The sequence below is a fragment of the Fistularia commersonii genome, chromosome 5, assembly GCF_037954325.1.
Source record: "Fistularia commersonii isolate RoL2024-O1a breed Wild chromosome 5, RoL_Fcom_v1.0, whole genome shotgun sequence".
Taxonomy (NCBI): Eukaryota; Metazoa; Chordata; class Actinopteri; order Syngnathiformes; family Fistulariidae; genus Fistularia; species Fistularia commersonii.
In genome coordinates, this window is record NC_141288.1 from 3,205,237 (window position 1) to 3,230,774 (window position 25,538).

At 42.8% G+C, this 25,538-nt stretch overlaps 3 protein-coding genes across 8 annotated transcripts; all 3 read right to left on the minus strand.

Moving 5' to 3' along the window:
• Window positions 1-2,720: 2,720 nt before the first annotated feature.
• On the minus strand, window positions 2,721-4,250 carry LOC147233858 (uncharacterized). Its single transcript, XM_086147377.1, has 5 exons — window positions 4,116-4,250; window positions 3,830-3,892; window positions 3,153-3,302; window positions 2,973-3,032; window positions 2,721-2,850 (listed from the first exon to the last, which is right to left on the minus strand). The coding sequence occupies exons 1-5, from the start codon at window positions 4,248-4,250 to the stop codon at window positions 2,764-2,766; spliced, it is 495 nt and encodes a 164-aa protein (XP_086003503.1). The 3' UTR covers window positions 2,721-2,763.
• Window positions 4,251-5,737: 1,487 nt separating this feature from the next.
• saxo6 (stabilizer of axonemal microtubules 6) lies at window positions 5,738-14,992 on the minus strand. 6 transcript variants are annotated; one of them, XM_086146120.1, is made up of 15 exons: window positions 14,580-14,992; window positions 13,497-13,581; window positions 13,003-13,188; window positions 12,312-12,403; window positions 12,107-12,229; window positions 11,481-11,696; window positions 11,022-11,110; window positions 10,721-10,808; window positions 7,890-8,056; window positions 7,731-7,823; window positions 7,460-7,536; window positions 7,296-7,351; window positions 6,688-6,898; window positions 6,137-6,181; window positions 5,739-6,067 (listed from the first exon to the last, which is right to left on the minus strand). In XM_086146120.1, the coding sequence occupies exons 1-15, from the start codon at window positions 14,586-14,588 to the stop codon at window positions 5,958-5,960; spliced, it is 1,647 nt and encodes a 548-aa protein (XP_086002246.1). In that variant the 5' UTR covers window positions 14,589-14,992; the 3' UTR covers window positions 5,739-5,957. The 6 variants fall into 6 exon arrangements, with proteins under 6 accessions (XP_086002250.1, XP_086002246.1, XP_086002248.1 ...); XM_086146122.1 differs by having other exon boundaries at window positions 10,721-10,763; window positions 14,580-14,991; XM_086146119.1 differs by having other exon boundaries at window positions 5,740-6,067; window positions 7,890-8,062; window positions 14,580-14,990.
• Window positions 14,993-19,303: 4,311 nt separating this feature from the next.
• On the minus strand, window positions 19,304-25,538 carry LOC147233860 (ras-related protein Rap-1b). Its single transcript, XM_086146457.1, has 8 exons — window positions 25,427-25,538; window positions 22,919-22,986; window positions 22,309-22,377; window positions 22,126-22,182; window positions 21,511-21,651; window positions 20,730-20,873; window positions 20,199-20,292; window positions 19,304-20,123 (listed from the first exon to the last, which is right to left on the minus strand). Exons 2-7 carry the CDS (start codon window positions 22,973-22,975, stop codon window positions 20,206-20,208), a joined length of 555 nt encoding a protein of 184 aa, XP_086002583.1. The 5' UTR covers window positions 22,976-22,986; window positions 25,427-25,538; the 3' UTR covers window positions 19,304-20,123; window positions 20,199-20,205.

Below are 25,538 nucleotides of genomic sequence, written 5' to 3' on the forward strand. Positions count from 1 at the left end.
GATTTGCAACAATAATTTATTGGAATTTTTTTCAGCAATCATTTTTTTCTGAATATTTTTTGCATTAACTCTTAGAGATTTTTTAAAACGATTCGTTGATATTTTATGAAATTGATTATAGCAAAATGTAAAACTTTTAAACATGTAAAAATGAATTGCTAATGAAAAAAAAAGTGCATTTAATTCAATCAATTTAATTGTAATTATGATTTTTTTTTTTGCCTGAAAGTGATCTATTTTAAATTCTAAAGTTTAACTTAAGATATTTAAAAAAAAAAAATCTTATTTTTATATCTAAAAAGTATATCGTTTATTTTTTGATGTGAAAAATTTTTGGAGGCTTCCTTAGGAAATAACTAAGAATGGTCGGAATGGCTTTCAGATGTTTATTTCATGGCCTCAAAAGGCACAAGCCATGCAGAGAACATGCAAGTGGGGCGGGATTTTCACGTATAGAGAGGAGGCACCATCTTGAAGGACACAGTCAGATGTCTGGTCGGTTTTTTGTACGAGACCGAGAAGGACACAATGTTTGGAGAAGGACACTTTGTCTGGAAGACAGACAGTAGATCTAGCAAGGACACCTCCTTCATTCTGAGTGAATGCTATTGTTTTGACTTGTTGTTCTCACTCCTCTCTCCATGGAAACATGAGTTTAGACAATAAGCATAGTTTTTGTCTCGCAATGCTTCCACAAACGTTTTATAGTTTTAAAAAAGTATTGTCTGTTTTTCGAAATGTTTTGGGAAATTTTTGGAATCTGAAAATGTAACCCTTATAATTTATGTATTAATTAATCTTTTAAATATTTTAACTTGTGTGAATTTCTGTAATATTATCAAAAACTTTCAGTTTTTCATTTTAACAATTTCAAGGAAAATGTTATTTGATTTAACCAAAAGTATTTTTGGAATATTCAGTCCTTCAGGCATTTTTACATGTTTTTTTCATGTATCTATTATTTATCTCATTCCAAAGAATTACTCAAAATATTAAATTTGTCCTTACCCCTTTTTTTATATATTTCACACTTTTTTAAGCATCAAATTTATTTTCTGGAATTTATTTCTTTCATTTTTGGCATTTTTCTTAGAACAATATTATTTGTTATTTTATGGTTTCTATTGTTAATACTCAGTGATCTCTTTTGGATTCATTAATCATTTCTGTGGTTCATTCCACATTTTTCAGTTATCTAATTTTCTTTTATTTTCATCCCTAAATTTTTAGTCTTCCTAAAAATTTCAATACATTTTTTAAATCACCAAATCTATTTACTTGAACTTTTTGTAAGTTATTTCAAAATGTTGAAAAAATTATAGGGCAAAATTGTGTTCCAGTAATATTTTTTAAATAAATTATCAACATCCTTTGAACAGTAATATTTAACTTTCCAGTTTCTTAATGTTTTTCTCTATTCTTATTTTTAAGCATTTTGATCAATAATGTATAAATCAAATCAAAATAGTTCAATGGAATTTTTATCCTCAAAGTGTTGTGCGGTATTTCAAAACCACAAATTGTTTTTTTTTCTATCAAATTTCATTTCCTTGGATTGTTTATTGTACTTTTTCAGTTATTTATTTTTGATCATTTCTAAGATTTTGAAGTAGTATAAAATGTATTTTCTGGAAATTGTAGACTTCAAATCGTCAGTTTGAACTATATCTGAGACTTCAATTTTTTCTATTTTCAATTTCAAAGAATTATTAAGAAAATTGGATCTGAAAGGAGTTTTAATCCTGAAATTCTAGCAGCTTATTCGAAAATTTTGGAACAAATTAATTTTTGTCATTTTGGGGAACTGTCATCTTCCAATTTTTTACAATGTGTGGAAGAATTTATCATCAGTATTTTATAAGTTTAGGTTTTGAATTCCCTAATTTTAAGGGACTTTTTCTAATTTTGATATAATTTATTAATACATGAAATTGACTTTGTAGCCCTTTACCTTTATTTTGTTTATTACATTATTAAAAAATTAAAATAATTATTGGGATTTTTTAAAATCTAAATGATATTGACATTTTCTGTTTTTTTACTTCTGTTTCTGATTTTCAAAGAATTAATGTTTTTAACTTTTATAGAATTTTTTAAACAATTTTCTTGTGATTCATTTTAATTTTTACTCAATTTTATTTATTGATTTTGATCAACTTAATGTGATTATCTACTATTTTTATTTCTTATATTGAGATTATTAATTTCAATGAATGATCAGATATACTCACATTTTGCCCCTTAATTTTCATTGAGTAAAACATTTTTTTTTTTGTATAAGATAAAAATATAATTATATTTTTCAATAGGTTTTAAAAGAGTAATTTTAAAGAGTTACATTTATTTTATGGAAATGTATTATAATTGTAGTTTTTATTATGTTATAATTGTATGTAGTTTTTAGTTTTAACAATTTTCACAAATTATTTTTCTGTAGTTTAATTTGAAATTATTATTCTATTTGATTGTAATTCTATTTACAGTTGTTAAACAAATGAAAGCCCTTTTTCTTTTTATTTTGGGGGGTCAAACTGAAAGTCGAGAGGAAGGATCAGGACACGGAAAACGACATGAAGCAGTTGAGCTTTAGATGCAAACTTTATTACTTTCAAAATAAAAGCTGTAACACATGAAGGCTTTAAATATTTAATCACCGGCGGCTTCCAGGCCCCAATCAATAAATCAATAAATAGATCGGAATAAATACCCCTGGCGCTCGGCAGGGAAGCATAAATATCCTCGGATTCATGAACAGAAGAGCCGTCATTCCCTGACGCATTTGTCGTGCAGGTTCGAGAAGAGGATGTCGACCTCGCTCAGCGCTTTGACCCCCTGCCGGTCGAGCTCCATCTGGACGATACCGACAACACACACGTCAGAGCAGGATGGAAACACACACACACACACACACACACACATCAAGAGTAGGACTCGAATGAGCGTCTTTTCAGAAGAAGAGTGTGAAGCATCACCTTGCGGAGCTTCTCCCGGAAGGTGACAGTGTGCTCATGGTCGCGGTAGTGAATCGACACCTGCAGGAGGGAGGAGGGGTTTTACCACACTTTGCACGCTTTACTGCGTTTGGATCGGCGCTCATCTTTTACAAAATCTGTACTTTGGTACTTTATATGCGGATATTAGCGAGGACTCACGCAGCCCTTGGAATGCAGGTCGTCGCTGATCCGGGTCAGGTCGATGTGCAGCGGCACTATCATGGGATGTTCGTGATGGCGCAGAGGTAGGATGTTGCGGACGTAGTAGTCCAGGATGTTGACGAAGAGGCAGCAGGCCTTCCAACTCTCCTGGGGGTCAAAGGTCGAAGGATAATTAGCTGAAAGAGATGCTAATAAACTAGTCATAGATAACTGAATGAGTGCAACACTAATAAAAGTTATTTTTATTAATTGCCTCAAATTCTATTGTGGTTTCTGGTTAATTTTACTTTTTAATTCCTCTTCCTTCAGCCGCAGGGAATCTCAAAAGCTTTGTACTTAAGACCTTAAAACACTTAATAGCCTTGACTTTGACACTTTATAGTTTTATTTGTATTTCTTATTCTCCCCCTTTTTTTTCACTGTTCATATAATTTCCTACTATTATATATTATTGTTATGTTTTACTTGAGACTCTGGCACAACAATTTCCTTCGGGATAAATAAAGTTGTTATTCTCATTCTTATTACATGGATACATTTCTGCTTTTTAAAATTGTTTTCCACTTTTAAAGACAATGTTTTCTTATTTTTCAGATCATTCAGAGGTCCTTTTTGCTAAAAAAAAAAAAAGGGGAATCAAATGATGTGTGAGTGTGTGTGTGTGCGCTACTCACGAGGTCGTTGGTGCGGGGCAGTAGCCTGAAACTGGCGTCTTCTTCCGACTGAGCTCTCTGGTACTGTACACACACACACACACACACACACACGATGACATCATCACCTCAAACCCTTCATCCGAAGCTTCCCGTCATCAACGTCAACGATCTGCACTAAAATCCCGGGAATAAGTCGGCGTCGTTCAGCTCAACCGTTATACGTTTAAGTTGAGCTTCCAGGACAACGATGGAGAACCACGAGAAGCTGAGGTCGTAGTCGAGGAGAACTTTGTAAGACACTCACGTGATGGGAAACCTGCTGAACTGCTTCGTGCGTCTCCTGGCTCTTGAGGGCCTCGCTGAGTGGCCAACCCACCGGCTGAGCACCTGACCAGCTGACCAGGAGCAGCGGCAACATCAGGAAGACGGAGGAGGTCATCGTGGAACCCGAGGCGTTGGCGAGATGAGACTTGAGCAGCCGGTGAAGGTGGTTGGCGGTGATGGTGAGGAGACGCTGCGCCACATCTTTATACACTCACCCCCCTCCGCCCCCTCGCTCGAATGTAGGCCAGTGAAAAACCCCCCCTAACACACACACGGGGAGGTCAGTGTGTGTTTACTGTCAGGCCGACAGGAAATTCAAGGGAGTCTGATTTGCACTTTTTAATTTCTGGCTTTTCTGTGACATCATTTCCTCTTTTTTTTTTGCATTCGCCTCTGTGTTTGTGAGTGTGTGTGCGTGTGTGTGTGTGTGTGTGTATGTAAACTGCAAACAGGTTGTGCAGGTGTTTGTTCAGCAGCTTCATCTTGATTTGGGTGACAGTAAAGATGAGCAGAGATTTAACCTTTTACCCAGAACTCAGTTTGAGGTTTTAAACCTTTAAGCTCATCGCCACAGGAACACCTTTGTCGTGGTCAGGATTGAACACAATTTAGTTCAAATTAGTCACAGATTTTGTTTTACAGTTTACTTTTATAACTGAAATTGAAAAATATAATTTGAGATCAATTAAAATGTTTTAATTTATTTAGATTTATTGAATTAGTAAACAATATATATATATATAATGTTTACTAATTCAATATATATATATATATATATTCGATTTGTAATTTAAAAAGAAATAATATAGAAAGTTACACACCAAATATCAAAACCAAATAAAATAAAAGATAGATAATTGGAAAAAAAAAAGTCTCAATTAAGTCTCATCATCATCAACTAATTAGGAAATAAATCACTATAATAAAGTAGTAATTAATGACCTAAAACAATTTTTTTGGGACAACATGATCTGTACTTTGGCATGAATTCAAAGATAATGTTAAGAAAAAATGTAAATTAAGAAAAAAAAATAATCTGACAGTTTTCCGAATTGCTGTTAGGACTCTCGCACATCTAGTGAGGGTGAAAAAGTGTAGAGCCCCCTGGTGGTCAGACGAGCTCACCAGCATCCCTCGTGAGGTGTGTGTAGGTGTGTGTGTGTGTGGGTGTGTGTATGTTGGACTGGGAATTCACGGTCACCTGTGTGTACGTCACCTGTGTGTACTATGTTGCTGTGTTTGAATAGCAACTGGAAGTGACGGTCATATCTGCCAGCTATAGGCGTGTGTGTCTGCACGCGTATGTGCACGTGTGTGTGTGTGTGTGTGAAATATGTGGGGAAACACATGGAAGTTTTGGCAGGTGGAAAGTTTGCGGGCCAAACAAACGTTTCCGTAACTTCAGTCTGGAGATATGAGTTGTCAGACTGGATAATTCACAAAACCACTCACTTGTTATTATGTATTTATTAGCAGTGGAGCTAATTTAAATATATGCAGTAAATTCTTCACTTTGAATAACTTTATCTAATCTTAAACTGATGCTTGTTTCTTCCCTGGAGATTTTTTTTTCTTATTAATTATTCCAGTCGCTTATCTTTTTTTTCTTTCCTCCACTGATGTCAAAGACTAAATAAATACATTTACAAAAATAACCAGAAAGTAAACAGTTTGATCTCAAAATCATTTTTACTAAAATCAAAAAAAGTACAAAATGTTTGTATGTTTTGTTGTCGAAAAATATTTCCGTCTCTATTCTGCCGTTGAAACTCGTCTACGAATGGTCTGGTTTCTACGGTAACCTTTGTAGCGGGGTCAGAGGTCAGCTCTTCCCCCAGAAGTTCTCCCGTCTCCTCTGAGCGCGCTCCAGGACGGCGGACGCCGCCGAGCAGGAGGCCGCCGAGTGCCACGACATCACCGAGAGACGGTCGTCTAGGCGACAGCGAGGCGGGGTTAGCGAGGCCTGGAAAGGACGCGGGGAGACGGCGAGATCAGACTCACCTTCCTCCGAACACCTGGGCGCTCGACACCTCAGACCCAGGTCACCTGGTGACACACAGCACCGGGAGGTTATTGATTTATTGATCGCATCGGTTATCAGTCAGCATCAGACAACAAACCTGAGAAATTAGTCCTCCAACACACACACACAAGCAGAAACACAAGCACATACACTCACCCACACACATATATCTCAACAGAAGAAAAAAACAGGAAATGAATCAGTGAATGAAGACGAGCAGGAAGTGAATCAGTGAGTGATGAAGATGAGAAAGAAATGAATCAGTGAGTGAGGATGAAGAGGAGGAAATGAATCAGTGAGTGAATCAGACGAGCAGGAAACAAATTAGTGAACGAATGAGGACGAGCAGGAAACGAATCAGCGAATGAAGAAGACGAGCAGGAAGTGAATCAGTGAGTGAATCAGACGAGCAGGAAATGAATCAGTGAACGAATGAGGACGAGCAGGAAATGAATCAGTGAGTGAATCAGACGAGCAGGAAATGAATCAGTGAGTGAATCAGACGAGCGGGATGAAGGAACAGACTCACCGTTGTGCTGGAAGTCCGGGTGTCTCATGAGGCCCCGGATGCAGTACTGAGGGGGCGGAGCCTGTGTGTGCTGGGCCGCTGGGGGCGGAGCCTGAGGAGAGGCCTGCTTCCACCTGGCGCCGGGGGAACACGGGGGGTCGGAGACGACCTCCGAACCCGGGCCCTGCCGGACCTCCTCCTCCGTCGCTATGGAAACAGTAGTTCCGCACCCCTGCGGAGAGACGGCAGCATCGGTGGGGTGATGACACACAGGACCACACGATGTGTGTGTGTGTGTGGAGCTACCTGTGTGTGTGTGTTTGTAGCTACCTGTCTTGTGTGTCAAGCTACTTTTGTGTGTGTGTTTTTGTGTGGCGCTAACTGTGTGTTTGTGTGTGTAGCTACCTGTGTATGCATGGAGCTACGTGTGTGTGTGTGTGTGTGTGTGTGTGTGTGTGTGTGTGGAGCTACCTGAATTTGTGTAGCGACCTGTGTGTATGTGTTTCTGTAGCTACCTGTGTGCGTATGTGTGAAGAAACATGTGTTGGTGTGTGTTTGGAACCATGTCAGTGTGTATGGAGTCACCTGTGTGTGTGTGTGTGTGTGTGTGTGTGTGTGTGTGCACGCACCTGTGTGTGTGGAGACACCTCCTGGTGCGTGGGCTTACTGTGCAGGGCGGCACATCCTGCAAGACATACAGCCATCACAACAGTGTGACTGTTTAGTATATGTGTGTGTGTGTGTGTGTGTGTGTGTGTGTGTGTGTGTGTGTGTGTGTGTGTGTCGGCTGTACCCGCGGCAGGTGTGGGAACACGGGTTCTTCGGTACGGCTCCATCTTGTTCCTCTGTGTCGGGACCCTCGGCTTCTCCCTGAGATGCACAAACACACGGGTCTTTTCTCCGTCTCCTCCGAGGACGCTCAGGTTCTCCCAGACGTTCTCCGCTGTCAGAATCCGAGAACCGAGGAACTCACGCCGAGAACGACCCGCCGCCGAGCGGGCGCTCGGGTTCTAGGGGGGGGTCTGGGAGGGAAGGAGCCGCCGACGAAGGAACCTTCGACTCACCGCTCGGGTTCCTCGTCCTCAGCTTCTAGAACCCTCTCCGACGGGGGTCCGGCCGCCGAAGACACCACGGAAGAAGAGTCCGGGTGGCGGCCGCTGCCGAGAGAACGCTGGGTTAGCCGGAGACGAGCGGGAGTCATGTGACCTCCTCCTCCTCCTCACCTGGCCTCCTCCTCAGGCTCCTCCGGGAGGTCGGAGGTCGTGGCGGCGGTGGAGTCGCTGGGCTCCCACAGCGCGTTGTGTTCGGACAGAAGCTGGTTCAGGTGCTTCCTGCTGAAGTGGAGACCCCAACCTCTACGGCGGTACAAGGAGGCTTCCTCACGCAGAGCCTGCAGCTACACACACACACACACACACACACACACACACACACACACAAACATACACACACACATAGATGAAAAGACAGTTACACATGAACCCACACAACCACACATAGATAGACAAACACATACAGACAGGGAGACACACACACACACACACACACACACATAAAAACACACACACAGACAAGGACACACACACACACACAGATGACCGGACAAACACACAGACAGACGCACACACACAGACTAGGACATACACACACACACACACACACACACAGATGACCGGACGAACACAGACAGACAGACACACACACATGGACACACAAAAATACACACACACACACACACACACACACACTCACAGACGGGGACACACACACACACTCACAGACGGGGACACACACAGACAAACACACTCAGACAAACAGACAAACACACATAGACAGACAGACACACACACACACACACACACACACACACACACACACACACACATACACGAACTCAGACAGACCCATACACACACACACAAAGATAAACAGACAAATACACACACACACACACACACGCACAGGCACACAATAAGAAACCACAGCATTTCTTATTGATTTATGTCTGTCGTTTCTTATTGATCATTAAAATGCGTATTATTGATCATTAGACTCTCAAGGCTGCTTCTTATTGATTATCACAATATTTCTCAATGATTATCCGGCTGTTTGTTTCTGATCATCACACTTTTTCTCATTGATGATCAAGCTGTTTCTCGTCTCCTCCAACCTAGAAGCCACGAGAAAGAAGCCCTGGGATTTTTTTTTCTGGTTACCGGTCGACCCGATTTTAATCTACGGCCTCGTCCTGACCCCGAAACACACTCCAGAAGAGACGCAGGGGGAGAAGAGAGGGGGTCAAAAGGTCACTCGGAGAACCTTCTGACCCCTCGCGGGTCAGATCTGTGGTTCCGTCCGGGTTTTTCCGGGACTCGATTCTCCGGATCCCGAGCTTTAAAATAAAACCTTGATTCTTTCTCGCTTTTACGGGCTCTGTTTTTTTCATCCAGGAATGGTTCTGATCTAAAGGATGATGAAGAAATTCCTTCTTGATTTAGCGAGAACGTGAAGTGATAATCAATATTCTGACTCGTCACAGGATTTCATGCAACTTTGTAGATTTTTTTTTTTTTCTCCCGAAAGTCTCAGGTGTTTTCTAGTTGTTTTCAGGTGTTTTCTGATTTTTTTTTATGGTGTTTTCTTTGTTTTTAAGGTGTTTTCTTGTCATCTTAAGATGTGATGTTTACTTGTTGTTTTTAAGGTGTTTTCTTATTAAAAACATATTTAAGATGTTTTCTTCATATTTAAGATGTGTTTTTCTTATTATTTAAGATGTTTCAGGTTGTTTATAGATAAGAAATATTTCAACAAGAAAGATATTTTCTTGTTGTTTTTGAGGTGTTTCTTTTTTTATTGTTTTAAGATGTTTTCCTGTTGTTTATAATGTGTTTTTGCGATATTCAAAGGGGTTTTCTTATTGTGTTAAGTGTGTGAGTTCTTATTAATGTTTTCTAATTTTCAGGTGTTTTCTTGTTATGTGTTTTCTTAGTATTTAAGGTGTTCTCTAGTTATTTTTAAGCTATTTGTCATTTTAATGTGTTCTCTTGTTGTTTTTTTAACGATTTCTTGTTGATAGTAGATGTTTTCTTTTTGTTTTAATGTGTTATCTTGTTTTAAGGTGTGCGAGTTCTTTTTAATGCGTTTTCTTGTTTTTAGGTGTCTTCTAATTTTCAGTTGTTTTCTTGTTACTTGTATTCTTCATGTTTTAAGGTGTTTTCTTCATGTTTCAAGGTGTTTTACTGTTATTTTCTATGTGTTTTATTGTTGTTTTAATGTGTTTTCTTGTTGCTTTCAAGGTGTTTTATTGTTGTTTTAATGACTTTGGTTGTTTTTAATGTTTTCTTGTTGATAAGATGGTTTCTTTTTGTTTTGATGTGTTTTCTTGTTGTTTTAATAGGTTTTCTCAAAGTTCAGAGGGGTTTTCTAACTGGTTGCCAGTCTGCTTACCTGCCCTCTGAGGTTAAAATCTGTCCTTCAGTTACTGGAGCTGAAAACCAAAGTCACAAAAAAAAACAAAAAAAAAAAACATCCTGTTGAACCTTTTCGATGAGAAACTTGTCAGCACTTTTTACCTCAAACTCCCCGACATCTACCTGTGTGTGTGTATGTGTGTGTGTGTGTGTCTGTCATGGTTTTTCCCTGAATTGAGGACTTGGTGGTTTCACTGCTGACAACACACTGTTTCAGGGATCTCAGAATAAAGCCGTGGAAAATGACTAACAGCTTCTTTCAGGGTTCAGCTTGATTAGATTTTGAATTCTTTATCTGATTTGCTGACTTTGAGTCGCCGTGTCCGTCTCGGGTCCTTCAGAGCTGAAAATATTTCAGATTTTCAGGTCAATTTAAAAAATGTCTCCGCATTCAAGAAGACGATCCTTGTTCAACGTTCATTAAGGAACAGTTTGTGTCTTTTTTTACCTTCCTTTGTCTTTGCTCATTAATTCCTGCACATTTCTTTACTGACTGAATTGACATTTATTTCCACTTATATTTGCAACACACACACACACACACACACACACACACATGCGACCATGTAATCGTGGATGCTCACCTGAGTGACATTCAGGTCTGTGGCTCTGCCTCCACCCTGGGTTCTGTGGAGGGGAGAACGAAAGCTGGACTGATATTCTGTCAACATCCTGTCAGACACACACACACACACACACACACACACACACACACACACACACACACAGACACACAAACGTTTAAACAAGACAATCAGACTAATCACACACACATGGTTAAACAACATACTAAGTCTACACACATATAATTAAAGCAATGAACCAATTAGTGTGTGCACACGCACACACACACACACACACACACACACATACACACACACACACCTGTGTCTTCTGCGAGGTAGAGGAAGAGTGGGCGTGTCCACCTGAGGGCAAGGTGTGTTGTCTGGCTCTGCCCTTCTCTTCTTGTTGCCCTGGCGATCAGAAGGTCCTGGTTATTTTCGGATTGAGTTTTGGAACTGAGGTTCTGAGGAGCTCCTCCACAACTCACCACGCTTTTCCATTAAAGCCAACAAAGTAACTTAAAATATAAACAATTTTGTTGTTTTTTTTGTGGTAAAAAACGTTTCTGGCGTGAAGTCAAGACTTCTTCCTCTTGAGCCTATTTATGGACATTTCAAGATACTAATCAATTTCTATGTGATAATTTTAGACCGAATGTCTTACTTTGAAAAAAAAAAATCGAAATAAAATCTCATCCAACTCAGCATTGATTTGACCTTATTATTAGAAATCCTTGCTTTGCAGATGTGTGCGTGTGTGCGTGTGTGTGTGTGTGTGTACCTTGTGTGTGTGGAACACCGGGACGGTTTGATGTTCCAGATGTTTCCGAAGGCGAGGCGCGGCGGGCGGGGCCAGACCCTTGAAGCTACGCTGGTACTCAGTTTCCATGGAAACAGGTTCCTCCCGGAGGGGCAGGACGGACCCGCCGCTGGGAAGCAGCTGAAACGGAGACTTTGCGTCACTGCCGCCCGGTGGACACGCCGGAACTGCAGCCTCCTGCCAAAACTGACTGGTAAAGTCATTGCATCCTTCGAACCAAGTTACCAATGTGACGGTTAAATCTAAAATACTGCAAACATACACAATCTAAAACTATTGTTTCTGTTTTTTTTTCTTTTGTATTTATTCTTCTCCTTTGGGGCACTCCCTTCAGGGACAATAGCCAATCACCTGCCTCCGCCGAACCCTCTCCTCTGCATCCTCTTCTCCTGTCCTTATTACTGTTGTGAAAATAAATCCCATTTATTCTAGTCTTCTATTTCCGTTGTCCAGGTAACAGTCTAAACTTTTCTTTTTTTTTAATTTCCAAAAAAAAAAGAAAAGCACACTTGGGTTCAGTTTAAGTTGTAAAATGCTTTCGGATATTCATGTTTTTTTTTTCCAGGTGGTGTTTGAGGTATAAATACCTGCTCCGCTCGCAGTAACGGCGAAGAGAGGGGTTTTTTCCAACAGAACTGTCTGAAATACTCGGTCCTGTGACCTCCTGGCCTTTGACCTCCCCACATCTTCCAGCGCGGAGCCTGACGACCCTATGTGTGAGACGAGCCTCTGCGCTCAGGAATCCATAACACATGTTTGCAGCTGGAAAGAAGGTTATTTTTTTCATCTCACCTCGCTGGACGCCGGACGCCGGCCTCGGTGCGCTGCTGGCGAGGGGCTGCTCGGCTGCGATTGGCTGTTGGGCTTCTGGGAACGGGGCTCCGCTGCAGAAATTATTCCAGTGTGAATTGAGTTTTCCGATTTTGACGCAGAGCTTTTTTATCTCATAGCGTAAAGATAGTGGCGGTGCACGGCGAGGGTCAGAACAGCTGCTACCTTCAGTTTCTACGCTGCATCACACAGCGCCCGGCTCTGGGTGACGTTCCCACTGCACGGCAGTGCACATCACTCTTTTTTTTACCACATCACCTCTCTTTCTGGCTTACTTTGGGGCTTTTTCATGTAGAAAACTTTTGTTTCTTGTAAATCAGTAAGTGAATTTTAAACATATTTTCAGATCACTTTCAAATCATTTTTTTATCCATAATTATGAACAACTGTCCTTACTGCGTTCAGAACTTCCGGCGACTTCTAAGTCGTATTCCATCTATCGGCGTCTCCCTGAAAGTGTAAACACTTGGACATCCTGTCACCTAAACTGACTGAAGATGTGAGCGGCGGAGACTTTAGGACGAGATGGACGAAGGTCACAGGAACTACTACACCACAACTAACAGGATCAAATGAAGACAGGGGGACAGAGGATCAACTTCAGGCAGGAGTTTCGGGTATGAACAGACCTTGTGCTGTCCAGCGAACTTACTAGATCTTCCATTTACTCTTGGTCCTTTAGGAGGACCGGGTTCTGAAGCAGTGTTGAATTCAGCTGGAGGTGCAGGGTCTGCTGCAGGTCTTGGTTCTGAAGCTGGCCTCAACCCCCCTGGAGGGGAGGGGTTCGTAGCAGGCCGTGGTTCCTCTGGGGGCCCGCAGCCTGAGGCGGGCCGTGGTTCTGTTGGACGATGGAGAGAAAATGCAGATGGATTTTTTTTTCACCCAAAAAAAATTGTACAGGAAATCGTCAGGAAACTGGCAATTTAAAAAAAGACTACACACATTAGCAAAAAAAAAAAAAAAAAAAAATGAAAACTTTTTTCTGTTGTGATTTAATCAAAAAACTGTTCAAATGACTATTGTGTATAAATACAACGGACATTTGAACAAATTTAGCAGGAATTTTGTCCTGAACAAAACAAGAACAAAAAAGACCTTACAAAGAAAATAACTGGGGAATGATTTGAAATCAAAAGTTCCCTGTACCCCTGAGGTCCGGGTGCAGGTCCGCCAGTGGGGTGCGTGGCAGCGGGGAGACGCTCCCCGGACCCTTCGGACCACCAGTCTGACGCTGGAACACAGAAGCAAGGTGCAGCAGGTGCAGTTATCAAACTAAATAAACAGGATGAAAATGGCAATATTATGTCAATCTAGTGAGTACCCTATTTGTGATTTACAGCTAGGATACTATGAACACATCATACAGATTGGTATGTGCATTAAATATAGTAGACAATAGATGGGAACTATGTGCATAATTTACAAGTAGATATGTACAAATGATAAATTATGCTATACAGTTGAAATGGTCGTTTAATAACATATAAATAACTATTGACAGTAGCTGCCTAGGGTCTGCTAAACTAGTGTAGTATTGTGTGGTAGTGTGCATGTTAGCGCTACCGTTATCAGCCGGAGATCATTTATCCCCCCATACCCTCATACCCCCGCCTTTCCCTATTGCGCTCTTGTTTTCTACCTCTCGTCATTCTCTCTAACTTTCACTCTCGTTTAACCGGTCGAGGCAGAAGGGCACCCGCATTGTGCTGGGATCTGACCTACTTTTCTGCAACAGTAAAGAGCCAAGTGCTCACTCCTGGGGGAATAATAGGTTTCTGTCATTTATCTTAAAGAGTGTGGTCCAGTGGTCCTGAACAGCTCTACACAAGTGTCATCAAAAACTGTGTGGTGATTCGGAGCCAGCAAAATAAAATCAGACTTGATTACTGTATTGATGTTCAGTACATGTTACTGCATCCTGTGTTCGAGTTCTAAACACATATTGTGCTTTAACATGTGGAAATCCCTTCTGTCCATTTAAACAAGGCTTGATGGAGAAAATAATTTAATTAATAAATATTACTTATACTGTATTTATATATTATCTCTAGGTCTCATAGGAAGTGTTTCTTTAAAACAGCAGTCATATTGTTATTGTCAAATCTCGGAAATCTCGGCGAAAGTATCGCGTTACTACGATGACCCAAACGGGTCTTCGGTGAGACTGAGCGTCCAACTAGTTAAAGTGCATGTTGATTAAAAAAAAACCGAATCGCATCTGTTTCTTACTTTGTCCATTCGGGCGCCGGTTAACAGGCTCCTTCGGTGTCAACAGTTCCAGCCGGATTATCGGAGATTAACTTCATTTAAATAACATTAATCCCGGTGACGCAACGTCGGTCCGCAGACGCGACAGGTGAGCAGCTAGCAAGCTAGCCAACCTGTTGCTTAAGCAAACACCTGCAGTTCTTTCGTAAGGCGGCTCGTCATGGCGGCACTCCGGCCCGGGATTCGGGGGGTCGATAAACGGAGACCGAGTCGGATTTGCACCGGGGACCAATCCATCGGGTTACTTCCACTAGCCGGGTGAACCTGCGTCCCCGCCGCTGACCCCACTGCGTCACCCACAAGCCGACGCCGTTGCCACTAGCAACCCCCGCCAACTGCGCAGGCGCACTGACGTCACACGGGTCGTTCAGGTCTCGTCAGCTGGTCATTTCATGGGTTCATCCGTCTGTGCGCTGATTATAAAATTCACAAAATTATATCATACACATTTTTAATCGTGCAGAAAATAGGAAAAAGATCCGAACAGTGAAGAAATGAATTTAAATGAGCAGCTTAGATTTTTGCACCTGGATATTAGATTGAGCACAAAAGACTTCACATGGCAGGTTGCTGTTACAAAATTGCACCACTTTTATTCATTTAAGGCTTTTTAGTTTTTACTTTACATTTGGCTTCACCCCCCCACCCCCACCCACCCACCCACCCTCCCCTTCCCCTCCCCCACCTCCCGCCGCTGCGGGGTTCCTGTACTGGGAAGAAACCAGTTCACGCCGTTTAGTATCAGCTTCGAACTTGTGACGGTTCGGCCGAGTGAAAACTGGCTGAACTGGTTGCTCTTACATTTCACTGGTCGTCATGCCGTATGGAGGAATAGAAGCGGGTTCATCTTCGGGAAAAAAATCTCGTTGCGAATCAATCGTTTGGGTCAGCATTCAGCCGCTTTTTATACACTGCTTCTAAGGCTGTTCAGCATAGCTCAGCACGACGGCTAGCCCTACTACTGTAAGCCTGGACGTTTGTTTTCAACTTTTCACGCTCAAACCGAATAAGTGTTTCCTTCTAAACCAGCAAATTTTCAGACTTTGCGCAGCCAGACGTTGCACACCGTTATTCGACGGGGAAAAAAAAACATTTTGTGAAAAGACGAGCGCTAGCAAGGCCTACGGGGTCTGACTGCAGCTGTGTGTGGGGAGCGGGGGAGCTCGGACTGGCCAGAAACTTCCAGGAGCGCGAGCAGTACAGCGATGGACTGGATGTGCTTTAGCCGAACAAACATTCAGGTCACATCTCTTCACTGCGTGGTTTGTCAGCTGTGCAACTGGATCATTGCCACCCCTTGTAGCCTCTCAATCTCAGCGCATCAGAGTTGAACTACAGAATCCGAAGGAAACTACAAGTCCAAGAATCTGAGAATCTAATAAACTCGTGGAAACTAACTTTAATTCATCTCTCAGAAATAAAATCCCTTTTATACCAATGTACCAAACGACAGACTAGGCTCTTGCCAGTTAAATTCTTTGTTTTACAACAGCTAGCTCGCAGCAAACAATACTTGGCCCCGGTTGGATTAGAACAGCAAAGAGCCGAGCAATCCACGTGGCGGCCACGACGACCGACCAGCAGCTGGATACGGGGAAGATACTGGTGACGCTAATGTCTTCCAACAAACACCCATGTGATGGGACTAGCCGCTGTTAGCATACAAGCTGCAAGGCAATTGATACCACAAAGCTCTCATTACCCTCCCCTTCTTTCACCCTCTTTATCCAAATAGTCTATGAGTTCCTTGATTTTGGCATTGAATAGAATTGTCTTTCTTTTTTTTTATTCAAATTTAGAACATCGTCAGCCTTTACTTATGTCCTGAAAGCTGAGGTTTTGTTTGTTGTGCAATCTTTAACATCCGCACTATCTGGGACCAGAGGGCACCAATAACTACGAAAACAATTTTTTAAGATGTCCTCAAATGACGAATATCATTTATTTTGACTGAATCACAATTGCTTGCACTATTAGCAATGAGCGCTGGTCGTCACAGGCTAGCCCAACGCGGGGCGTTCCTCTGTTAGCTTGCTAGCAGTGATGCTGAATCATTATAATTTCCCCGCCCACAGCTGCAAACAGACTGCTCGTACAGAAGCTTCTGCTTGGCATGCAAACGGCTGCAGCGCCTCCCGGAGGTTCCAACTGACAGGAATATCAACATGCTACATGACTGAACGTTAGCGGAGGAGCGAGATAGTGACAACAGTCACGCCACTGTCGCTGCAAGCCCAACACTCACATTTCAAACAGAAGACGGATACTCAAAAAGGCTTTTTGTGGCTTAAAAAAATTAAAATAAAGATCACGCCCCGACTTTACGATGTTAGCCGCACTACTGTGAAAAACAACACGCCCAGATATCGGATCCTTCGCTAACCAATGAGAAAACCATCCATGTGATGCTGATTAATGTCACTGTGAGCAAAAAGGTCACCAATCCTCTGTCTTCTGGATAAGATGCAACTTTGTGCTAATCAATCAATAAATCCGTATTGGCCTCCAAATTATTGTCTGTTCATTCAATTTTGTTGAATTCTCATGTTTTTTCATGAGTAAGCATTCACAAGAAAATGGTATTGAAGTGGAGGAATAAATATCGTAAAGTTTCGGGATTTATTTTCAGTTACAACTATTTGTATTCAAGGGCAGATCTAACAATGAATCGGGGGGGCGCTCATCAATCCAAACAGCCATTGAGCCAAGCAAAAAAAACACTACTTTTTTTAACAATGAATTTAAAATGAATGAGTTTCATCTGATGATCAACAGGTTGGTGACCTCTGACCTACAGCAACACACACAAACACACACTGAACCACCAACAAATGGAGGGTCAATCTTACTCATTTAGGTGGTTAGCCCAGTCCATCAGTTGAGAGGACGAATCAGTGTTTGTGTTATAATCAAGTAATCAAATGGTTAATAATAATACAGAAACTGGTCAAAAATAATAGTATGTCACAGAATCTGGCCTGGTTCATTGTTATGCAGCACACACACACATTCACACACACACACACACACACACAAACAGAGGGAGAGTATTGGACCAGTGTGAGTCTGATGTCTGAAAGGCAACATGTCCGCCCTGAGCAGCAGGTCTAGGGTCAGCTCATCGTGATGCTACTGAAATGACGCTTATCATGCAGGCTACCATTAACTGAAATCCCACATTTATACCAATAATTTTTTTTGTAAATTTTCTAATTATTATTATTATTTTTGTCTTTATTATTAATCTATGATTTTTTTTCTCATTTACAAAGACCTGGGTTTGTTGCCTAATCCTCAATTTCATGAAAATGATCAAGAATTTAGGAAGAAATACTAGAAATAAAGTGATAAATGTTTACTGGCTCAAAGTGAAAACCAACAACTTGTTTTGAAACACAGGTTTCAAGAAACAAAAGGTAAAATTTCCGAGACTCTAAGTGAGTTTAAAGTGCGTCTAAGTGGCTATATTAGCATCCCTGTGCAACATTCTATTCTAACAAGCTAGCAGATAACATCATCCACTGCTAATATTTCACTGCTGCCCAAACACTTTATGTTGCCCAATTTTAAATACAGCACTGCCACCATAAAAAACTAATACTATCAGCCTTTCAAACCAACGCACTACCTGTGCTCTTTTATCAGACAGCTGAAAAGCTAGCTCACGGTAAGCGTTCATCATTTTAAATCTTAATGCGTGTTTGACAAAATGCTGTATCATAATTGCTGGTTGCTCATATGTTGAACTATTAGCATTGGAAGCTAACACAACGAACTGCAACACTGTTCTTGTCAATACTCTTTCTTTCATATTCTAGCAACTGGGACTAGAGGCTAGTTAGCAGCAAGCAGCAATCATTTATTTTTGAGTGAATGTCTGATGACCACATGCTAGCATTGTTAGCATTCATTCATTATTCTATTAATACATTCCAGATCAGATGCTAGCTTTAGCGAGCCATTCATATCTTAATGAGAATTAAAACACTCTACTGTCTTAGCCTTTTTAGCATTCCTTTACCACATTTTAAGCCATTACCACTTGGACTTGATTTTTAACAACACTGCTGACTACAAATTAAGGTCTGAAGCTTGCTAACAGCAAGCTACGTCCAAATAAATTTGTTTAAAAAACACTGGAATAGCATTGGTAGCTTTCCCTCAAAACACTGCCAAAGCATATACTTAGCCATTATTAGCTTCAGGAGATAAAACCATCGACAATCCACAGACGGGGAAACAATGTTAATCACTGTTCCAGCTACCACCACGAGAACATATCTCTCGCTAATAAAAGAGAAACAAACAGCTAAATAGCAGAAAATATAACTTGCTGCCTCCGTCAGAACACCGGTTCTCTCCGGTATCCTCTGCAAATGTGTTAGCTCAAGATGAGCAGCACTGTGAGCTGACCCTCAGAACCTGCTGCACCCCCCCACCCCAAATCAAAAATATTTCCATCTTTTTCACAAAATGACTGCTCATGGAGGTAAATCTGTCTCGCTGGATTTGAATTAGCTCAAATTTTAAAATAAAACTGATCATTTAAGTGATTGCCCCCACCCCTCGAATCTCAATTGTTTCTAAGCTTTTCAATAATTCCTTTCCCTTAAATAAACAGTTTTCCAATTAAAATAGTAAAATGAATTATGCTTTCGGATTGACTGAATCAGAAATCACATGAAAATGTTTAATTACAACTTTATTCATGAGAGAGACGATTTATTGGCTCTCCTCCCTTTCTATAACTCAAGTTTGGCATGAATCTGAAAAACAAGGCCAACAAGAAATTTCAAATTCACGCTTTTCTTCCATGTTCCAGAATCATGAGACACGACTTTCCTCCCACATCTGCAGTGGAAATAAAAATAATAATTATCATCAATGAATGAATCCACAGGTTAAACCAGAGCCAACACACACACACACACACACACACACACACACACACACACACACACACACATAAACACACATGCATGCACACAGGGTCAGCCATGTTTACTGTGACATCACCACAACTGACAGTAAAAGGAGGCGTGTGATTGGCTCAGGACTGCCGACGCAAAGTGAAAAAAAAAAGTAGGGGGGATCAAAAGCGAGAGGATTTGGTCGGGATTGGCCGAGTGAAGAATATGGCGGTTATGAGCGCGGGCGGCGGGCAGTTGTCACGGCAACCACCCTACCCATTTCACCCCCCACCCCCAACCTCCCCCTCCCGCCCCGCCCTTAAAGACATCGTCTTCGTCATCATCATAGTCGTCGCCGCCACCAGTCTAGTTTCCGCGTTTGGTTTTTAATGTTTCCAAGGCAACAGTCTCTGTTAGACAGTGTGGTGACGGGATGTGGGGTTGTCATGGGAACAGAGGTCAGAGGTTGGCAGGCGCCGACATGATGATGACACTCATGTTAAAGAGGGGGGATGGGGAAGGGGAGGGGCGTGGCAAGTTGGAAGATGTCCTGTGATTGGTTGGTTGGTTGGTTGTCACTCAGGTGAGCCGGGAGCTGGAAGGGAAATAGACAAGAGGCTGAGTTTCGGGAGAAACGACGAGGAAACGGCGCTGGTTTACAAAAACCTACCTGCCCCTTAGAGAAGCTGGCAGGTGGACTTTTTACGGGTTTTCCCCGGAACCGGACTCTTCCTGTTAATCTGTCGCACCAGGTCGTAGAAGATCTGCACCAAGACAGACATCAAGTTAAATCAAGAAGCCCATTGGAGTAAAAAACTGACATCCAAAAGGGGCATCCGGATTTTTCACTTATACCCAAACATTATTTAAATTATTCGCCCCGAACCTGAATGATTAAAACCCCACAATGAGCAACCTGACAATTAGAGGCGTTCTTTTCTTCCTCGCTACCGATGCTAATCCCTGACAAAAATCTTACGTCTCTTTTTTTGTGGACTTTCTTTGAAGACATCAAGTCTCTGACTTAGGATTAAGGGTCAAGAAGACCATGAACGGTTTGTTACGGCCTTCTCTGATTGGCTGTATTGCATTTAGAAGATCTCCGATTGGCTGCTGCTTCAGACACTCCATTTCCTTGAACCAGTTCAAGAGAAGAGTCAGGATCTGCCCTGAAAGTGACCCCCCAAAAACTCACACACACCTCATTCACGTTGATCTTGCTCTTCGCTGAGGTCTCCAGGAAGGCGCAGGAGTTCCACTGGCGGGCCAGGCCGATGCCCGACTCTTTGGCCACGACTCGCTCTACCTCCAGGTCGCACTTGTTCCCCACCAGAATCATGGGAACCTGAAAAACATACAACATTTACCTTCAGCAGTCCTTTGAGGAGCCTCTGACAGGCTGCTAGCATCACATCTAAAGCTATGGGCTGACAGGCTGCTAGCATCACAGCTAAAGCTAGGGCTGGCAGGCTGCTAGCATCACTGCTAACACTAGGCTCATAGCATCACTCCCAATGTCAGGATACTTGCATTTCCCCGTGTTCTTTCTGAAGGTGTTTACCTTCAGGTGGATCGTACCAATTATCCCAAATCTAGAACCTCTCATCAGGAAGTTGAACTGATCCAAGTGTGGAGTCAATGCAACGGTCACCACAGGGGGGCTGTGGGGTGTATTTGTTCTAATCCACATTGTGTAATACATTAAAAGTAAAAATATGAGGTCTTGAAATGTGTCCGGGAGGAGAGAGTTGAGTTAAAAGAGCGGCGGCGTGATTGGCAGCGTAGGTTCCCGCCCCCCTGGTCGTCTTTCATGACTCTCGCCGGGTTATTTTTGGGTGACAGCAGGAAATGGTTTATAAAGAGAAAAAAAGCTCTAATTATAGAAGAAAGTCCAAAGACGGCCAGCGTCCCCCTCCGCATCAGGTGCTGATGAAGAGCTGAGTGTGTGTGTGTGTTTGTGTGTGTTTGTGTGTGAACCCTACGTCCTCGGTGTCTTTGACCCGGAGGATCTGCTCTCGGAGGTCCTGGAGGTCATTGAAGGTCGACTGAGCAGTGATGGAATAAACCAGGGCAAAGCCCTGGCCGTTCTTCATGTAGAGATCTCGCATCGCCGTGAACTGCTCCTGTGCTCACACACACACAAACACACACACAATAAGCTGGTCGTCCCTGCTTTATTTATTCCTATTTATTGCCGATTACTTAATTTAATATGAATTTCTGGTCTAAGTTGTTTGTTTTTGGTGAATTCACTGCCAGCTTTTGTTAAATAACCTGAATAGATTTCATATTCTAGTGTGATTCATTTTCCTTGGCGTTTGTTCCTTGATTTAAAAATTATCTTGTGAAACACATATTCTATAAATTATTTTGAGGAATTAAATAAATAAATAAAAAAGATTTTATTATTTGTTTTATAACTAAATACTTAAATATTATATTTAAAAACATATTTTTGATAGGGATGTTGGGGGCTCCAATTATTTTTTTTTTTATTTCTTGGTAATTTTCCACAAAATTAAAAAAAAATAAAATAAACAAAATAAACAAAAGTTGGATTCATTTCAATTTCTGACATGAAACGAAAGTGATCTTACTGTTCCTGCCGTGTCCAGGATCTCCAGCATGCACTGCTGTCCATCCACCTCCACTTGCTGTTGACACACACACACACACACACACACATATATGGTTTGTCGATACACCAGAATGGACGTTTATAATGAAAGGATGACAGATGACAGTGACTCCCCGGCAGCCAATCAGACAGCAGCTCTCACCTTCCTGTAGGAATCTTCTATCGTTGGGTCGTATTTTTCCACAAAGATCCCCTGAACAAACTGGACAGTCTGGAAGAGAGAGAGAGAGAGAGGTGAGGAAGGGGAAGCAGAGAGGCAGGTGGAGGGAAGAGACGGAGTGGATGAAGGGAGATCGGAAGACAGACAGATGGGGGCAGATGGAGGGAGAAGGTGAGTCGGAAAGGCAATCAGAAAATTAGTGGGTCAGAAAGTCAGTCAGAAAGACAGACAGTCAGTCAGTGAGACCAATAGGCAATCGGTTGGTTAGTTGGGCAGTCGTTCAGTCAGACAGACAGTCAGTCAGTCAGTCAGTCAGTCAGACAGACAGACGGGTGTCGGGGGGAAATGTCGGCCACGAGTGTAAATGGATCTTCTCTTCTCTTTGTTTCCATTCAGACTCATCGGGGTGGAATTAATGTCTCCCTGTTTCTGCCGCTGAAGCTCCTCATTGTGGACGACCTGGTCACCCGCGGAAACCCCGGAGCGTCCAGAGGAGAAGCGTTGTACGCCTTGGGCACCAACAGCCAGTGCATTGTGGGAGATGCAGTGCGACAGCAGAAGCGAGGTTCAGAAGAGGGCGTTCGGTTCTTACCAGCGCTGACTTCCCGACGCCTCCCGACCCTAAAACAACCAGTTTGTATTCACGCATCCTGACCGTGTCTGTGGAGCGAGAGAGAGTCAGGTTACTGAGGCAGCCAATCACAGACCAGCATCACTGCAAGCCCCGCCTCCCTCTGCAAACCACCTGGTGAAATCTAACTATTAATCAGGCGCGCACACACACACACACACACACACACACACACACACACGCACGCACACACACAAGATATCTGGACGAGCTCCTCAAAACACGGAGGTCACATGGACACACAGCTGGTGGTGATGTCACAACTGTGGAATCCTACTCTGTTACAGTTGCTATGACACCATGTGCGTGTGTGTGTGTGTGTGTGTGTGTGTGTACACATACCAGTCATGCCTTGCTGCGTGTTTGCAACAACAAGAAGCAACATGACAGCACACACACACACACGCACACACATGCACATACGCACACACTTATCTCATCACCATGGAAACCCTTACAGACCCCTATTAAGAGAAATGAGTATCTGTGTGTATGTGTGTGTGTGTGTGTGTGTCAGAGACCAACATTAACATCTTTCTCTGACTGTCGTCTGTTTTTTTTACCCAGAATCCCCAGCAGCTGAAATGTTTCTGTTGTTCAGATTTTTTTTTTAAAGGATGTTTTATTTTTTATTTTTTTTACAGAAAATGTAGAAAAGTAATTTAGTAATATTGTCTTTCTTATTTCCTATTTATTTATTTATAAGTCAAAAAATGCAGAATTAATAATGAAATTACCTGAAAGCCCAAAGAGCAAAACATAATAATAAAAGGCAAAATTACAAAAAAAATAATATGAAAAAGCAGAAAAAAAATAAAAAACCACAGAGAGAAAATTAAGGCGAAATAAGAAAAAAGCATTACTGAAAAAACTGAAACAAAACAAATGAAGAAAATAAAGTCAAAAGACAAAATATGAACAAAAACACATGACAAGAAGAAAAATACTAATCAATGATTAACATGAAACTAGCAAATATTGACAGAAAAGAAAACTACAAAAATGGTGGCAGAAAATAAACCAACTGTTATTCAGGGAGTTATGTTTTTCTTTCTCAATAATCCACTTTGAGGAACCTATTTGCGGCGAGGGTTCTTCAGCCTGTTCCTCGTAAAAGAACATTAAATTTTATCTTCAAAAAATAATTTAGAAAAACTTTTGAGCCTTGGCCCCATCCCTGGTGTAGCAACACGTTTGTTATCGCTAAATTGGCGTGGATCATGTTTGGACGAATGAAGGCGTCCGCTCGGCAGGTCTGAGCCGGATGACGTGGAGCTCCCCCCCGCCCTACGGCGCCCACCTCCCCCGCCTTGGATGCAACAAGTCCTGGCCGGTCGAGGAGGTAGAGGAGCTACTCGTTTCGAGCACAACACCCATCAACTCCCAAAGACAGAGCGAGAGATATCGGGTCATTGCCGATCAACTCGCATAGCAACCTCAGCTGACAATCTCCTGTTTTTATTTCAAACCCGTCTCCAGATCCCTTCACGTCTTCTCAGCCACTTCCAGAAGCTGTTTAGGGACACTTGTAGAACATCAAACTCTTTCTGAGATGACTCTTGCCTCAGTTTGACAGCTAGTTAGTGGACTCACTAGCTCAAACTAGTAAAATACCACCAGTGTCAGGATCAGTGAAGGCGGTTTGACCAACCATTTAGTAATTATTAAAAAAAATTAACAAGCAAATGAGTCGTGAGGGCCTCAGTGAAGTTGATGGATATGATACACCCTAAGGTGTCATCCACAATTAGGTGGGGCCTGTCAATACCGTGCGTGTGTGTGCGTGTGTGTGTGACACAAAGGAGTAAACCAGTATGGACACACAGGTGGGCGCGCGCACGCGCACACACACACACACACACACACACACACACACACACACACACACACACACACACACACACACACACCATCCACCCAGCCCGACTCCCCAACTCCTCCGCCTGAGCCAAGTTCTTCCGGGAGGTGCGCGGAGATCTGGCCGGCCGAGGAGCGCTGTCTCCCGGCCAAACCCGTCAGCAGGCCCCGCTGTCTGGTGCGAAGCCGGAGGAGCGGCGGAGGCGAACAAGCTAGCTCCGCGGACGCGGGGAGGTGGCGGGAGGGGGCCTGGGGACGCGGGGGGAGGGGACGCCCCCGCCATGATGCTCCTCCACCGCCCCGTCCGGTTTAAATACCGCCGGTATTTACCGACCGTCGGCCCGGTCGGTGCGTCTCCCCGCCCGGCCGCCTGTCCGTCCGTCCGCCGGTCGCTTCCGCAAACCCAGCCCAGCTCGGCCTGTCCCCCCTCCTTCCCACCCTCCACCTCCTCCTCCTCCTCCTCCTTCCACCCCGCTCCCTGTCTGCGTCCACCCGGCTGTCACGGACGCGGGTCCCCGGTCCGTCGCCGGTGATCGGTCGTCCGCGCGGCGGAGTGGGGAAGAAGGCCGGGAAACCGGAGGGGAAAACGGGGCAGAGAAACGCGGTTCTTACCGTCATCCACCCGTCCGCTCCGCTGCGCTCGCTCGCTCTCTCTCCCGCTGTCGGCTAATGTCGCTCGGCCAGAGCCGCTCCCTCCTGCCGCCGCCGCCGTGCTGACGTCAAG

What these genes read in the sequence shown, in the direction of transcription:
- saxo6 (XM_086146119.1), bottom strand. An exon ending in CTACCTCGCAGAAGACACAG is followed by an intron (nt 10,809 to 11,021) that starts GTGTGTGTGTGT and finishes TGTGTCTGACAG; the next exon opens with GATGTTGACAGAATATCAGT. An exon ending in AGGTGTCTCCACACACACAG is followed by an intron (nt 6,899 to 7,295) that starts GTGCGTGCACAC and finishes GTCTCTCCGCAG; the next exon opens with GGGTGCGGAACTACTGTTTC.
- LOC147233858 (XM_086147377.1), bottom strand. Translation starts at nt 4,250, where the DNA reads ATGACCTCCTCCGTCTTCCTGATGTTGCCGCTGCTCCTGGTCAGCTGG. An exon ending in TGCCCCGCACCAACGACCTC is followed by an intron (nt 3,303 to 3,829) that starts GTGAGTAGCGCA and finishes TTTGACCCCCAG; the next exon opens with GAGAGTTGGAAGGCCTGCTG. An exon ending in ACCTGCATTCCAAGGGCTGC is followed by an intron (nt 3,033 to 3,152) that starts GTGAGTCCTCGC and finishes TCCCTCCTGCAG; the next exon opens with GTGTCGATTCACTACCGCGA.
- LOC147233860 (XM_086146457.1), bottom strand. Translation starts at nt 22,975, where the DNA reads ATGCGTGAATACAAACTGGTTGTTTTAGGGTCGGGAGGCGTCGGGAAG. An exon ending in TCCTGGACACGGCAGGAACA is followed by an intron (nt 21,652 to 22,125) that starts GTAAGATCACTT and finishes GTGTGAGCACAG; the next exon opens with GAGCAGTTCACGGCGATGCG. An exon ending in GGGTCAAAGACACCGAGGAC is followed by an intron (nt 20,874 to 21,510) that starts GTAGGGTTCACA and finishes TATGTTTTTCAG; the next exon opens with GTTCCCATGATTCTGGTGGG.